Source organism: Schistocerca serialis, chromosome 5 (assembly GCF_023864345.2).
Source record: "Schistocerca serialis cubense isolate TAMUIC-IGC-003099 chromosome 5, iqSchSeri2.2, whole genome shotgun sequence".
Taxonomy (NCBI): domain Eukaryota; kingdom Metazoa; phylum Arthropoda; class Insecta; order Orthoptera; family Acrididae; genus Schistocerca; species Schistocerca serialis.
In genome coordinates, this window is record NC_064642.1 from 287,932,242 (window position 1) to 287,950,093 (window position 17,852).

A 17,852-nucleotide genomic window follows, 5' to 3' on the forward strand; every position below is an offset into this window, starting at 1 on the left:
CACCAGGGTCTAAACACCATCATCAGTAAATCCCAGCTACTAACATTTAAAACAACTGTTTCTCATGAGGCTGAAATATACAATATTTGTGGTATTACATCAGCAGAAATAGATAACATTAAACTTCTTGGTGTCAATCTGAACAAAAAATCTTTGTTGGGTAAACCATGTTACTTCTGTATGTGAGAAAATTAGCAGTAGCTTGTATCTGGTAAATCAACCGGCAAAAATATTTCCAACTGAAGCACTAAAAATTGTTTACCATGGAACTGTTATCAATTTCTCCATTATGGTATTCAACTGTGGGTTTGCACGGATGTATTATAGGAAAGAGCTATTAGGTTTATGCATGGACTTAAGTCCAGAGAGTCCTGTCATGAAACCCAACATAAATATTTAACAGTATACTCCTTGTATTTGTATAAACTTTTTATATTTTTTCTGAATAGTAAAAACAAAGTAAAAAAGTGTAGTGATGCACGTAATTATGATACTGACAATAGTCCTGATATTAACTGGCAGATGTGGTTCAACAAGCTGCCACATGCTATGACAACTTGTGAACCAAAGCTCTACTACAGGGAGTTAAAAGCCTTCTTAGTAAATAAATGTTTATATTCACTCAGTGAATTGTTATCTACTTGTACTCTGTTGTAATATGTAATATAATTAGAATATTAAGCTGAATGTATGCACCATTACTGTATGTAAGTGTCATCTATATTAAGCTACTCAACCTATGTATGACATTAGCAAAAGTCATCAGCTTTATGGCCCACATGCAAAAAATGCGAATAAATAAATAAACAACAGCAAGAGGACACCAAGTTTTTATAACTCTTTCACTGGGAGCAGAGAGGTATATTTGGATTTATTGATTTGTTCACTTCTTATCTGAACTCAATGATTTGACTTGTTTCCTGACATCATTTTGATGACCTTTACTAAGTCCTTTTTGTGGTTCAATGCTGCCAGAGGTCAGTGAAGTTTCACACTTAGTAGGGTACTCTCCCACTGAAGAAATGGCATAAAGGTAAAGTTCATAAGGCTCACATTGCTAAGCCATCATTATTAGCTATCTACTAGTATTAAATGATGCAGTGAGGGTAAGTTTTATCAAAGCAACTTGGGAACAAGAACATTATTGTTGTCCTCCTTCCTAGTTGTATGTCCATTTTTCATAATACATCTGAAGTTACTATTCATTTTTGCCAAAGATGATGTGATCAATTTAAAATTGCTCCTGATATTGTCAATCACTGTCTCAAGTTGAGTACACTAGCTCATATTAATTTGCATTACAGACTAAGATATGTATACGTTGATAAAGGTTGTGTATAGATTGGATTGTCTAAAAATAATACTATTAAATCACATAGGTGTTGAAAAAATAGTTACTGCAACCAAATGAGTAATTCAGACCTCAGATTAATGCCTATAACCTGTAAAGGTATATTTTGAGATAAAAAAAACAACAACATGAAAACAGGTAAAAAAAGAATGAAAGATTATCTCATTGTTTTTCAGGATGTTTTATAAATGCAATAAATATTTACAATAATTTATTTTTACATATAAATAATATTCCCTAAAGGCTCAATAACAGCCACCGTGATCTTCAACATCACATTTGAACTACTCTTATAATCATTGTGACACTTTCATCTGCAGATAATAGAAATCATTGAATAAGTTTTCATTCTTTGTCATGATGAACCATTATACAAATTTCATAATCAACATTTTTTCTTGCCTGTCTTGTTTTTCCCTTTCCATTGTTTCAGCAGAAACATGAATGTGGTTGTAGCCTAAGATCTGTTTATTCATCAGATAATTTGATACTCCATATGTGTCATGCATAAATTATTGATTTCAATTCGATTCAAGTATTTCTTCTGCTGAGCCATTTGTTTCTGTCAGCTGTTGTGAAGGGATTGCATCAGTCTTCTTCTCATAGTAAAAGTCTTCTGCAATCTGAAAAAAATGAAGAATACTGTTTCATATTTTATAAAACTTTTATGATGTGTGGTAGATCATGTAATAAATAAAATGGATATCAACAAAATAGCATTTAATAAAATATGGTAGCCCATTTCCAGTAAAAGTAGCTTTTGTGACATTATGCTGCATTAAATAAACAATTTCCAAAGATCCAGTGTCTCATTAACTACAGCAAATCATAAGATTTTTTGCGGCATCATATTATATTATCATAGAATGGAGCAATCTGAGTTTCAGATATTCTTGTGGCAAAATTCTGGGAACAATTTCTGTTGTGTATGACCACAATTTGCCATTATAGTCAGAATATCTTTTTCCTTTTGAAACATTGTCCTTAGAACACACCAGATACAAAAATGTGTTGGAGAAAATTGTTGTACAGGTGAATCCATAACGTGTGTACTAAACCAGTCAAATCTTAGATGAATTAATTAGAAAGTCTTAATTTTCTCGTGAGTCTGCTACCTACTTTACATTATTTGCAAGGGAAGTATAGAGTAAATATTAAAAAAATGTTGGAGTTTAATATTACTTTGACACGGAGCAATCTGAGTTTCAGATATTCTTGTGGCAAAATTCTGGGAACAATTTCTGTTGTGTATGACCACAATTTGCCATTATAGTCAGAATATCTTTTTCCTTTCGAAACATTGTCCTTAGAACACACCAGATACAAAAATGTGTTGGAGAAAATTGTTGTACAGGTGAATCCATAATGTGTGTACTAAACCAGTCAAATCTTAGATGAATTAATTAGAAAGTCTTAATTTTCTCGTGAGTCTGCTACCTACTTTACATTATTTGCAAGGGAAGTATAGAGTAAATATTTAAAAAATGTTGGAGTTTAATATTACTTTGACACCAAGGTCCTTAGAGAACAAACAAAAGGTAACACCAAGTAAACTTTAATGTTCATTAGCATTTTAAATATTCAAAGTGTTATAAAACTGGGATTAGCTAAATGTTTTAAATTTACATTTAGCTGCACATTTTGTGTCTGATATTAATAATACAATGTGTTTATTGTCACACATTTCCACATTTTATTATGTTTATTCTGCAGCATTTAATACAAATAGACAATTATTTTGTCAAATGTACTTGTTGATCAGATATATCCAAATTAGGATTTTTTCTGCTGATTGAAACTGTGGTATATCTGGAGCAAACAGAATTTGGTTCTCTCCAAGTTTTTCCATGGAAGATAGAAATATTCATGGGATACAGAAGAATCATTGAGGAGGAGAATACATTATGTGATCTTCAAGAATAGTTATAGAACTTGAAATTCAAACTACCATATTTATAAACAGATTAAAACAATCATGCTGAATGAACTAACAAGGAGAAAATAGGATTAGGGTAACTTCATCTCAAATGTTTTGTTAGTGACCTGAGTTACAGAAAACCAAATTTCATTTAAGTATCTTTTGCGAATGTATACAGAAGGTTCCTATTGCCATGTTGCCATTGTGGGAGGAGAGTGAGTCTATGGAGCATGTAAAAATGAACTCATGCTAACAAATAATGTTGCCTTCATATATTCAATTCTAATCACAGGATAGTTTTCAAAAGATTGTATAAAGATTTCAACATGAAGACCTGACAATAATTGACATTGGATTTGAAAGTAGTAAAAATAATTACTGGGTTCACAAATGTAGGTCACTGTGCTATGATCAGCCATGAAAGTAGAAATTATCATGATATACTATTTGTGGTGTATAGGAATGGAAGCAGTGAATATGATTTAGGGAAGTTAGTTGAAAGAGGTGAAAGGGCGGGAGGCTTGCAGTCAGATGAACACAAATACCTGTAGTCATTAGGATCAGAGAGATAATTTTTTTTAGCTTAAAATCAAAATTCACACCCAAAGTACCAAACCAAAGAGCTAGAAGATTACCTCTGTTAAATTAATTTGCTTGTTTCAAATATAGAGCACAACCGAATAAAGTAAATAATATCTAATTGAATTTTAAAGCTTCTAACAAACTTGTGGAATATGAAATTTTGAAAACTGTTTAATAAAAGAGAAAAAAATCTGAATGTAATTGGGTACATGCTAATACAGTACTCAGATTAATCTAATATGGGTTAGAGAGAAGTTATCACATTTGTAAGAAACTGAATATGCGTTCAAAATATGGGGTATTCAGCCAAAGTGTTAACCTTGTGAGAAATGGGGTAGTGGCAGTGAGATAGTAGAATAGTGAAATAGAACAGAGATACAATTTCCACACTATTTATTGGTAAGCACAATATAAATAACTTATGTAAACATTATGAGCATATACAGCATACTAACTCTCACTGTGTCATGGGGCAGCAATCCTCCTTTTACTGAGTCAGAGAATTTATGCTACCACAACCATATATTTCCTGAAGTGTTTTCAGCCAAATTAATTGTGAAAAAGTCCTCACTAAATGATGTATAGTCTATCTTCATAGCTATATTAATTACAGAGATGACAGTATCAACTTTGCTTTTTCAAATGCAAATACAGTACTTGAGGACCATCTTTACAAAGGTCCACTTATAAAAAAAAAAAAAAAAAAATTCAGGAAACATGTTTTAGTGAATTTCTTTATCAGTATATGTTGCTGATGCCTTACAAAATTAAGTTTCACAAACAAATACACAATTCACAAATAGGTACACAAAACAACTATGGGAAAACATTTCTTTAGCTTTCAGCTGTGAATAAAAAACATGTTAAAATCATGACTTTTTTCCCTAACTGAACTTCTATAGACTAATTATTTAGTAGCAGTAATGTTCTAGTTTACGTTAACCTGCTTTTTATTTATTTATTGGCGTGTGACGAGGGCCTCCCGTTGGGTAGACTACTCATCTGGTGCAAGTCTTTCGATTTGACGCCACTTCAGCAACTTGTGTGTCAATGGGGATGAAATGATGATGATTAGGACAACACAACACCCAGTCCCTGAGAGGAGAAAATCTCTGACCTAGCCGGGAATCGAACGCGGGCCCTTATGATGGACAGTCTATCGCGCTGACCACTCAGCTACCGGGGGCGGACTGTTAACCTACTGAACAAATAGTATTTTAATATATTATTTTATTAAGATATTGCACTTCATTGTTTTCATTGTGATGTTCATCACAACACTCTAGGGCCTTCCAATAAAATTTTCGACCTTCTCCTGGTGATATATCAAAAAAAGATCTTTAGTTTCCTTACATCACCAGCTTTTTTGATATACACATGGTTTCTTTGTTTTATTAAAGCTCACTGATCCACGTCCTTGAAACAATCTGTGGTAGTTTTCTTCACATCAACAATGATTGAGGAGGAAAAGTATGTTGTTTCAACTTTGCAGATGGCATCATCTTTCTTTGTTTCTTTTATAAATTATAACTCTGCTGCCAAACATTTTGAATAATGCATCTCTTTTATTAATCTATTAGCAGTGGTCTTGAAAGCATAGACATGTCACTCCTTGCTCAGAACTGTACATTACCAAGGTGGCTCAGAACATCATGATAGTGTAATGATAAGGTTATGGTTTCAGGTCTTTTCAACTCCTTTTTAATGATATCAAATATCCTATCAGAGGAGATGTAGTGAGTGAGGTAAATATAGGAATGGCTGGGGAAATGCCTGCCGACTATATAATAACTCCCAACTGCTTTGTCAAGCCTTACAATATAATAATTGGCGGAAGGGAGCAGTGGGAAAAAAACAGTTCAACACCATACAGGAGACATCATTTGGTTCACTGATGTGTCGAAAATAGACCAAGGTATTGTGGCAGGGGTGTGCAGGGTTCAGCGAAGACTGTGGGGTGTCATCTCTCTAGGAAAACTGGTCTCTGTCTTCCAAGCTGAAATTACTGCAATCAAGGCATGTGTGAAGGAGAATATGCATAGATGCTACAAGGACCACAGCATCTACATCTATTTAGACAGCCAGGCAGCTCTGAAATCATTGGCAGCTCCTGCAACAAGATCTAAGATTGTTGCAGAATGCAACAGGGCTCTGGTGGAGCTAGGGGGAAGCAATAGTGTAAACCTAGTGTGGGTCTCTGGCCGCTCAGGGATCTGTGGCAATGAACAAGCCAACAGATTGGCTAAGATGGGGGCAACAACTCCAGTTATTGGACGAAAATCTGTCCTGACAATCACCAAGGCTATGATTAAATTAGAACAATGGAACTGGCTTAGGAAACAGTATGTATGATATTGGACCAAGGTCCACAGACAAAAACATGGTAAGGTAATGATGCCCAATGATGATGATGAAGTCCCACACTCCTTGACAGAGTGTAGGGGATGAAGCAGGAGACCCGGATCGCTGTACTAAGCAAGGTCCTAGTGGTGATGGTTTGCCATTGCCTTCCTCTGACCATAATGGGGTTGAATGATGATTATGAAGACGACGCAACAACACCTAGTCATCTCAGGGCAGGTGAAAACCCTTGACCCCATAGGGAATCGAACCTGGGACCCCATGCTCGGGAAACTAGAATGCTACCGCGAGACCACGAGCTGTGGGCTGTGAAAACCATGTTTTAAAAGAAGCCCTGTAATCCTGGGATTGAACAGGAAAGAGATCAAACTCATGACTGGACTGATGACCGGCCATGCGAATTTCAAAAAACACCTACACACAATGGGTATAACAGAAGAGGACCCTAAATGTAGGATCTGTGATGAGGGTAAAGAAACTGCATGGCATTAGAGAGTAAAAGATATAGAATCCTCAGGGCAACTAGACCAGAAGAAATTGTGTCTAATAAAAAACTGGTGGAGGGGCTCCTTGCACTGTTGAAGGGCACCGGTTGACTTTACTAGATAGACAGGGAGCGATACCACACTAAACTTAGTTTTGGTGCATGCAGTGGCAGTTTGGACCTAAGCTGTTTTAGCTTCCCTGTTAAAATCAAATCAAATCAGGGAGCATGTAACTTAGATATCAGGTTTGGAAAATTTCACAGTTTTGTGTGCATGGTTAAATAGGCAGGTAGTAAGTTTTTACAAAATCCTTTTTTTGCAATGGATTAGACTCATTTAGAAGTAAGCAAATACATATACAATTAATTTTTTCCAATTTTGTTGTTGTTTTGTGAAAAGGGTCCTCAATTTCTGCAGCTCTTATCAAAGTATTAGGAGAGACTAATTCATTGGCATTTAGTAGTTTTGGAAAAATTGTAATATTTATGACACAGGAATTATCTGATTTTAACGTGAAACTAATGGTTGTCTTATGCAAAATTTCAGGTCATTGTATGGAACTGTTCTATCAGGCTCACTAGATGCTAAAGCTTGACAAGTTAAGAGAGTCTAAGTACAAAAGCAAAATAGTGGAGAAAAGGTCACTTTACAACTGATATTAATCTCACTAGGCTATATGTGGTTGGGCTGAAACACCAACTGAAAATGAAATGACATGGTATCCAAGGACAGTTCACCAGTTAACTACAGTAACAGTTCCACCCTTTTTCAAGGAAGCTCCACATCAAAAATAGCATAAACTTGTAAAACAGGAAACTGAGGTTTAAAACTGTTAAATAATAACTTTGCAGGATGAGTTTAGTACCAAGATACACACATTGTAAAATTTCATCAGAAACACTAACAAAAAGGAAATCACAAACAAAACTGATCATTAACACTTCCTCAAAATTCCATTTATTTCATCAAGTGCTGGAAACATCTGCTGTCTGCAGTGTGGTACATTTGCAGTTGCTGGTGCAGGGGTTTCTGGACAGGCTAAAGAGATTCGTTTGACATCACTGCATATGTTGCAACAATAACATGTTTTAAATACTCTTGACTTCATTCCTTCATTCATTCTTTATTGACCCACTGAATCATTTCATGTACAGAGAGCTCTACATGATATGGGACATGTCATTATAGTAGTTAAACATTTAAAAATACATAACACCAAATTAAATACACCTAGACTTACACAGTTGTATGGTAGTTAAAGATTACAAGATATAGCATTATTATACTCACAAGTAGTTTAAAATTAAGGTGAACTAGCTCTAATTAAAATTAAAATTTGAGGATACATTTAAAATCAAATTAAGTACAGATAAGCATTACATAATTTAAACAATAGTTAAGATTTACTAGATAAATATAATGAGTACATACAAGTAGATCAATTTTTAATAGTCTATTAGGCCTTATTGAAATTTACATTTTGAAGATAAAATATGGTACAGAAACATAAGGGCACAAATATATTACACAGAAAAATCACATTCAAAATATTCATGTAAGTTATAAAAAGAGTATTTTAATAATGTTGATTTAAGCTGTATTTTAAAATGTTCTGGGTTGTTAATGTTTCTCATGTTTGACGGTAGATGATTATATGGTTTAATCCCCATGTGTTTAACACTATCACCATATAATTTGGTGGAATGAGGAAACTGTGTAACCAAGTATTTTGCTCTAGTATTACGCTGATGATAGTCCAGATTCTGCTTCAGGCTGCCAATATTTAGCTTCGTAAAACTTAGTATCTCCAATATGTACTTGCATGGAAGTGGAAGAATACCTATTTTTTGGAATAGTTGCTTACATGAGCCTCTCTGCTTTTTAAATAACATTATCCTGATAGTTTCCTTTAGGAGATTGAATATTTTATTGGATTCAGAATATGAGGCCATATGTTAGGTTTGAGTGAGAAAGAGCATGGTATGCTGACATTAGGATTTTTATATGTGTCACTTCCCTGACTGACAGAAGCAAAAAACATACTTTACTTAGCTTGGTAGCTAATCTGTCAGTGTGCCCTTTCCAGCTTAGTGTGTCAGAGATAGATATTCCAAGGAATTTAGTACCATTTCAATACTATTTCCAACTATTTGTATAGTTGAGACAGTGGGATTTACATTGTAATAGGGCCTAAAATTGATCCTTGAGGGACACCATATTTTACAGTTTACATATCAAAACATGAAACCGTGGATTTTCCTGAAGGGATTGGACTTGTGCACAGACTACATCTCTGAGTTCACTCCAGTGACATCAAATCACACAAATGTGCAGGCCAAATCCTTTCATGTCTTCCGGCTGGTTAATCTACTGCTGAAATTATGCGTGATACAGATGGAAGCTGTTGAGCTGTTTGCCTGCAAAATGTGTTCAACACTTTAGAGACACTAACAATTTCTCTGCTACACTCATTTCAGGCATGCTACTTAATTTCTGTGTAGTGTTCCAGCGCCATTTCAACAATAATTGTTTTGTACATTTGCTGAATTGTCATTCTTGTTGGACACTGTCTGTCAGGATATATTTGTGTGCACAGGTCAGCTGTTCTCTTTATGTTCCTTCTACAATCTCTGCAAAGAAGTACCATACTTTATTTCTATTGGTTTATAAAAGATATTTATTTTTTCAGACTAACAGCACTTGAGGCACATGTATGACAGAGAGGAAAATGAAAACTACATGCCCTCTGTGCCCTTTTTATATTCTTATTGCAGCAGTGATATATTGTTTTTTCACCTTATTTGAAATGTGTTGAAATGTGTTTCCTTATAGTAGTTAACGTTGATAGCATTGTTTTATCACAGGTTGACATTTTTTTAAGGAGATGGATCCTGTGGGTTGTGTTACATTTACTGTCACTGGCAAATACTATGAGAATCTTTTTCACACCAACATCGTTCCAACACTTCAACAGCATGGTTGTGTGGGTAGGATAAATTTTATGCAAGATGGCACTCCTCTTGCCATTGCACAGCCAGTGAAGCAGCTACTGCAGAGGCATTTCGGAAATGTTAGAATTATCAGCCATCACTTCCTTACAGCCTGGCTACCCAGATCATTTGATGTTAATCTGTGTCACTTCTGGTTGTTTGATTATCTGAAAGATGCTGTGTTCAGTGTTCCAATTACAAACATATCCAAATTGAAAGGACACATTGCGCAATGCATTCTGAATGTGACGACTGAAATACTATGATCTGTTGTGGAACATGCAATTTCTCAAGTTCAACTTCTGCCAGCAGTTATGAGACTGTATTTGGAACAGGGATGCACACCATATGTTGACAACTGGCATTCCAGCCCAGGCCAGTTTCTCTGGCTTCACAACTCCAGACCAACCACATGTGCCAGTGTTCTTAGGAATAGATGAAACATGCCAAAACTACAGAAGAAGTTGAAAATTGACTAAAGGAAAACTGAGTTTATGTCAAGTGAGAAGATGATTGCTATCAAGTGTTGCAATAAAAGAAAGTGTGAATGTTGAGCACATGTAGAACAATACAATTTGTTGCAGAAAAGGGTGGACAGCATATTAAACATGCCTTGCACCAGACTCAAAACAATTAAAAACCAACTTCACTGTTTCTTTTTATGCATCTTATTGCCTCAGGACAATTAAAAACTGGTTTCAGTGTTGCTTTTATGTGATTTTTGCCCTCAGGGAAATTAAACACCAATTTTTCACACATGATGTAGTACGACCATGTTGAAGTGGATGGTTCACGTAGCTAACAGTGCCACAACTGTTGAATGCCAAACTTGTGTGGTCATGCACATTGCACAGTACAATTGGTTTAATTTGCAAATCACACCATAGTTGTTGTACTGCGATTCATTTGTCGTCTGTAGCTGAAGCCATTTATGTTATGGTGATTTAGAGGGAAAATTTTTGTTAAATTCTTTTTTGTTTTGATAAAGTTTCCCCCTTCTTTGAAAATATTCTGTTCAAGATTGACACCATTGCAAGTAGCAGCTCTTTCTTTACCTGATAATTAATCTCTGGATACATGTCTGTATATCACTAGAAAAATTGTTGAAATTATCATAAAATTTCTTCTTCCATATTAAAGAAATCCAAAATTCAAATTTGAAATGCATTAGAGATTCAATACATCATCAGTTTTTTTTTTACAGATATAGGATAATTTATGAGTTTGTTGTTTAATTCCTTATTTCAGATGTCTGTTATGCAAACAGATCATGAAATGTGCTACCTCCAAAATTCACGTTTTCCAGTGGGGCAGACCTTCTCAGGTATTATTTTCAAGCTAAACTCTTTTCTAAATTATTGTAGGGTTAATAGCTATAAGGAAAGTAGTGGGGTTTAATACACATGGAAGACACACAACCAGTCTCTCTGGGTCTCTCAGCTATAGCAGCCATTCATTCGGCATTCAGCCTCAGAACTTTGAAATTTCTCATTTTCATACACTTCAATTTGAACGGCATCCTGTCCAATGTAGTACTTCAGGGAATGGTACAATTTTCTGTGTTGTGCATCAGTCACTGCACTTTCAGTCCACATGCTGCTGTAGTAGTCATAATACTATACTAGTGGCACAGTCTGCAGTTGATAACAATGTAACTGCTTCTATGGTAAGGCAGGCTTCTTTGTATCATACAGATATATAAGAGTTAAACAGTCTTACACTGATTAATTTATATTGCATATTTATTACATTGGAAAATGTAGAATTATTATAAAATTCAGTATCAGATAAGCCATAAACATATTAATATGTTACTTGTGATGGAACTGAAGTTTCCAGTGGTTTAAAAGTTAGATAACATTTTTAAAAAAATGCATTTACATAAACTTTTGGTGAAGCACCCTAAAATGTATTACAGAAATTAAAACTAAAATGAAACCATCTCTCAGAAGACTCTGACTCTGAAGTTCCAATTTCATACAATGAAAAACTTATCACTTTAAGCAAGCCAATGATACATAAGATTAATGCTTTGGTACCACATTAGACATGACAACTCTGCTTTTATTCTGTTCAAAAGTGAGTCCAAAAGTATTCTGATCAAAGCACAGTACAATGGCCATTTGCAAAGTGATGTGTTTAATAGTGACACTATAACAGTACTGGTAACGCTTTGTCTAACAAGAAACATCTGCTGAGAAGTTTTTGTTTTGGTGAACTATACCTAAACATTATGGAAACTGAAAGCATCTTTCAAAAGGATAAAGAAAAGAAACCTAACTACTCTTATGTGTGGAACTCCCTATATTTAAGATCAATATGTCCAGCCTGTGGCCCAATTGCCATGTATGGTCCTTGTCAGTGTGTCATTTGTCACCCCTTATCCCTTCTGGTTAATATCACACTTTTTAAACAAAATTGAAATCCAGAACTGCATTCAACAAAAAAGCATGCAAAATGAAGAAACACACATCATTCCTGGAGTCTACTACAACATCCTAGTACTGCATAGCTCTCTGAAGTGTCTTTTGAGTTGAATGGGTAAGCAGTTACCAATAAATCTTCAGGTCCATAATGCTGCTGATACTACCATTGAAGAGAAAAGAAAAATAGTATTGTCATTTCATCAATAACTTTTCTTCTCAGTTACTCTTTGGGATGAATCAAGTACAATTGAAAATTTCCAAAATTTTCAGAACTGAAATGGGGGAGTAATTTTGTAAGAAGGGATGAAACTTTCTGGTATCACTTGGAAACGAACAACAAAAATGTGAAATACTGTTGTCCTAGAATGAAATAATTTATATTTGTGGTAACATTGGAGGCTTCATACTGGTTGCTGGCATTACTACTGGCTGAAGAAACAACCAAATTTACAAGTATGGAGCAATCATTTCTGGAAGTATGAGTTCCTGAACACATTACTTCAGAAATACATCCATCCAGCCCGCCTCTGGTTCCTTATATCCAGCCAATGCCAGGTGAGGACATGTATGGTACATATCCACTTCCACAGAGAAACAACCTATTACTATGGTGGGGTTGCCAGTCCTGAAGGCATTTTAAAGCTGCTGCTAGCTCCAAACCCCCCCCCCCCCCCCCCCCCCCCCCCGCCATCCCCCACGCCCCGTTCTCCGCCCCTGGAGAGGAATCTATGCACTCCTTCTGTCCGCATCTAGTGTACATCTCATGGTTAAATGTAACAACATTTTTCAGAGCATGTGTGACTTGTGTAACTGAAGTGAGATGTGGGAACCAGCCCAGAATTCATCTCAGAGGATGTTGAAAGCTGTCTAAAAACCACACCAGGCTGGCCTGGACACTGGCCCCCATTATGCATCAGTGAAGCTTATTCAATCTGGGGCTGCACTTGGCTGTCTGTGCAGGTTAATTCAAAAACATGTATGAGCAAAACATTTTGGGATGTTTTGCCAATCTGAAATGTTATCTGTCAAAATTAATAAATCTTTTCAAGTTTTTAACTGAATATGGTAACTTTAGTTGGGCAAGTGTATGATGGTTGCTCTTTGATAGCAGGAAAAGGAGAAGGTGTGCAAGCAGAAACTAAACATAACTATCGAAAAGTAAAGTTTTTGCATTATTCCTTACATCACCTCAATCTAATTGTGCATGACCTACATGAGTTATCACCAAGAAATATTTTAAATGTAGTAGATAAGTGATAATCACAATTACATCTCTTTGGGGATGTTCAATCAGAAGTGATTTATTACCAAATATTTTAAACTTGTGTGAAAGTCAATGGCTATAAAATACATAAAAGAAATCAAATTTTTTTACATAACTTTATAAAAAATTATGAGCCAGTTAGATAATTTCCCTCAGGATGGCAATAGCTTACCAAACCAGATGGCATACCCATTGTAATATGCTTGCACTTACTACAAAGCAAATATTTTTCTGTAGAGGTAAGTAAATACTCTTCAGCCCTAGAACCAGTGTGTCACGCTTTGCAGGCTCTGTTGGTTTGTCATTTATTTATTTATTTATTTATTTATCAGTGACTATTTTGTCTCTAACTCATTCACATCTTCTAATTCCACCACTTTTGCTTTTGATGTAAGTATATTTACATTATATTCATGCCTACATTCAGAAGCAAGTATAGCCTGCTTTATTGACTAATTTCTGTTGCAGCTTAAATTAACCAGTGTGGAGAGCAATTTTTTTTAGTGGTCTTGTGTACTCAAAATATGGCAGATGTTAGAAGGCACAATTGTGTAAGTCCTTGGAGTATTTCAGCTTGCATCGATCAGTTTAAAACTTTAAATTAATTTCCATCATAAATACTTTGTATTACTTTTACCCATCCAGTAATACTTGAAGTAATTTGGTTGCTTTACCATAACACTTGTAATGTAAGTAAACAAAGGAAAATCCAGGATGGAATGTAACAATATTAGAGAAGGAAAGTTGCTACTCACTATATAGTCATGACTGCTGAGTCATGACAGGCACAACAAAAAGATTCACACAATTATAGCTTTGGGCCATTAAGGCCTTTGTCAGCAACACACACACACACACACACACACACACACACACACACACACACACACACACACGCAAATGCAACTGGCACACACGTCTGCAGTCTCAGACAACTGAAACCACACTGTGAGCAGCAGCACCAGTGCATGATGGGAGTGGCAACTGGGTAGTGGTAAGGAGGAGGCAGGGGCAGGGAGGGGGGAGGGATAGTATTGTGGGGGTAGCAGACAGTGAAGTGCTGCAGTTTAGACTGAGGGCATGAGAGAAGGTGGGGTGGGGGGGGGGGGGGTTAGGTAGTAGAAAGGAGAGAAATAAAAAGATATTAAAAGAATGAGTGTGGTGGTGAAATGACGGCTGTGTAGAGCTGGAATGGGAACAGGGAGGGAGCTGGATGGGTGAGGACAGTGACCAACAAAGGTTAAGGCCAGGAGGGTTATGGGAACGTAGGATGTTTTGCGGGGAAAGTTCCCACCTGTTCAACTCAGAAAAGTTGGTGTTGGTGGGAGGGATCCATATGGCACAGGCTGTGAAGCAGTCATTGAGATGAGGGATATCATGTTTGGTAGCATGTTCAGCAACAGGGTGGTCCACTCGTTTTTTGTCCACAGTTTGTCGGTGGCCATTTTTGTCATACCTACATACAATGCTTAGCTTTAAATCACATGACTGGTTTCACCGGTAGCCATGCCATTGATGAGATAGGCGATGTTAGTGACCAGACTGGAGTAGGTGATGGTAGGAGGATGTATGAGACAGGTCTTGCATCTGGGTCTATTACAGGGTTATGAGCCATGAGGTAAGAGACTGGGAGCAGGGGTTGTGTAAGGATGGACAAGTATACTGTGTAGGTTTGGTGGATGGCAGAATACCACTTTAGGAGGGGTGGGAAGGATAGGGGGCAGGGCACTTCTCATTTCAGGACACGATGAAAGCTAATCAAAATCCTGGTGGAGAATGTAATTCAGTTGCTGCAGTTCCAGATGGTACTGAGTTATGAGGGAAATGCTCCTCTGTGGCCAGACTGTGGGACTTTGGGAGGTGGTGGGAGACTAGAAAGATAAGGCATGGGAGATTTGTTTTTGTACAAGGAATAGGGTCACTGTGGCGAGGTTTGTAGGTGGAAGTATCTGACAGCTGACACAGTCCTTCCACCAGGTAACCCTTGCGTTTAAAAACAATGGAGGTGGAACCTTTTTGTGCAGGTAGGATTATAAGTTTGGGATCAGTTTTCAGATGGTGGACTGCAGTTCCTTCTGCAGATGTGAGGGTAGTTTGCATTTTGAGGGATTTGTGGAATGATGGTGAGGCAAGGTTCGAGGTTAAGAAATTCTGGAAAGTTAAAAGGCAGTGGTTTGGAGGCAGTGGGGGTGGATCACAGTTGAATAGAGGAGCGAACTGAGTTAGGTAAGGTTCAGTATTGGTCTTTGGTTGGGCCTGATTGGTCAGGTTGGTGGGGAAAAAGTGTTTCCATTGTAGGGACTGGGAGAAAGAGATTAGGTCTTACACAAGTCCTGAATGATTGAATTTGGGATAGGGGCAAAAGGTGAGACCTTTGAAAACGATTGATATTTCTGTGGGACTAAGGCTTCTGGAGGAAAGGTTCATGACTGTGTTGCGGGTCTGTTTAGGTTCTGGGTTCTGTATGGTGGTGGGAGGGAGTTTTGGAGGGTGGGGAAGAGTAATAGGTCTGCAACGCAGGGTTTGTCAGCTATGAGGGGACATGGTGGAGGTTTGGAGGTTGTTATAGAGGTGGTGGACAGTGATATTCTGAGGTGAAGCTAAGCTAAGCTGCTACCATTGTGCTGCATTCTACGTAGGCATGACAAACAACAAGCTGTCTGTCCAGATGAACGGCCACCAACAAACTGTGGCCAAAAAACAAGTGGACCACCCTGTTGCTGAACACGCTGCCAAACATGATATCCCTCATCTCAATGACTGCTTCACAGCCTGTGCCATATGGATCCTTCCCGCCAACACCAGCTTTTCTGAATTGTGCAGGTGGGAACTTTCCCTGCAGTACATCCTATGTTCCCGTAAGGCTCCTGGCCTCAAACTTTGTTAGTTACTGTCGTCACCCATCCATCCTCCTTCCTGTTCACATTCCAGCACTACACAGCCGTCATTTCACCATCACACTCAGTCTTTTAATTTCTCTTCTTTTTGCTACTTCCCCCCCCCCCCCCCCCCCTCCTCACGCTCCCCCAACTTCTCTCCTGCCCTCCATCTAAACTACAGCACTTCACTGTCCTCCATCCCCACCATACTATCCATTCCCCTCCCATCCCAGCCTCCTCCTTACCTGCAACCAGTTGCCACACTCACCATGCACTGGTGCTGTTGCTCGTAGTGTGGTTTCAATTGTCTGACACTGCAGACGTGTGTGCAAGTTGCATTTGTATGAGTGTGTATGTTTATGCGTGTCTATTGCTAACTAAGGCCTTAATGGTCAAAAGCTATAATTGTGTGAATCTTTTTGTTGTGCCTATCACGTCTCAGCATCTCTGCTATATAGTGAGTAGCAACTTTCCTTCTCTAATATTACTGTAATGTAAGTAAATATTCATTGATTTTCTATTGAGTTTGTTTTGTTGAAAACACAATCTATGTATGATCTCCTGTTTCAATTGTAATTTATAACTGCTTCTGTTAATATGGTAACTCTTCCCTGTATTATCTTAGTGTATATTTTATATGTTATGCATTGCAACATTATACTCCTCTTACTTGCACTTTAAATTTCAATTCCATTCTTATATATATTATATTCCATTTCTCTGCCACATGTCCATATTTCCAACAATAGTTTAAATGATTAAAAAAGCTATCTTTCACTTTTATGCATATTAAACAGTCTGAATGTAATACATAATTCACAGTGGCTTTCTACATCTTGGTGTCGGTAAAGCTGCTTGAAATACTCCATTGTTATTGAATCTACAGTACCTGTTAATAGCAGTGGCAACAAATTCGGTGTCTGGTTTGAAAAACACACAAGTGGGTGCTCCACACTATTATTTTTGTGTTACAATGGTGATCTACTCCACCACGTTCAGTCAGATATGATACTTTATGCAATATACTCATGAGTGAGAGTTTTCTGATAAAGACTTAATCTGCTGTATTGAGCAAACACTTGTGGAAGCAGCTCAAAAATAATAATTTGAAATTAAATTTAGCAAAAACAGAAATTGCACATTTCATCACAAAACAATCATCACTATGTATAAGTGAAATAATCATACAGATAAAAAGTTGTACTCTGCCAAACTGTATAAAATTTCTGGGTGTATTAGTAAATAAAAATATGCTGGTGGATGTGCCTTGTAGTCAGCATACTGAGTTGACTGTATGGTCTTGTGTGTGTCATGTACATCTTACATAGTATCACTGATATATGAGATCCTTATTTTCATAAAGAGAAACCTACAACTTTTTGATGCAACTACTTCTTCCATCAATATGAGACTAGACAAAAGGAAAGTTACACCTTTCTTCCCACAGAATTGGAGGATCTGGAAAGGTTGTGATTTGCTTCATAAAGAAAATTCTGATGGAGCAACATCTATTTTGACAGATATTACAGCTCTATAAATCTAGTGTACACCTATTGAAGCTAGAAGTTCAGGGTTAGGAAAAACCCAGAGTAGTAG

The 17,852-nt window shown here is 36.9% G+C and overlaps 1 protein-coding gene across 2 annotated transcripts in view; it reads right to left on the bottom strand.

The window, feature by feature from the left end:
* Positions 1 to 1,516: 1,516 nt before the first annotated feature.
* LOC126480903 (integrin alpha-4-like) overlaps positions 1,517 to 17,852 on the bottom strand; it is a 582,211-nt gene continuing 565,875 nt past the window's right edge. For both annotated transcript variants that reach the window (XM_050104300.1, XM_050104298.1), the window contains exon 24: positions 1,517 to 1,974. In XM_050104300.1, the coding sequence (XP_049960257.1) occupies positions 1,873 to 1,974 (102 nt within the window). In that variant the 3' untranslated portion in view covers positions 1,517 to 1,872. The remainder of the gene's footprint in view (positions 1,975 to 17,852) is intronic.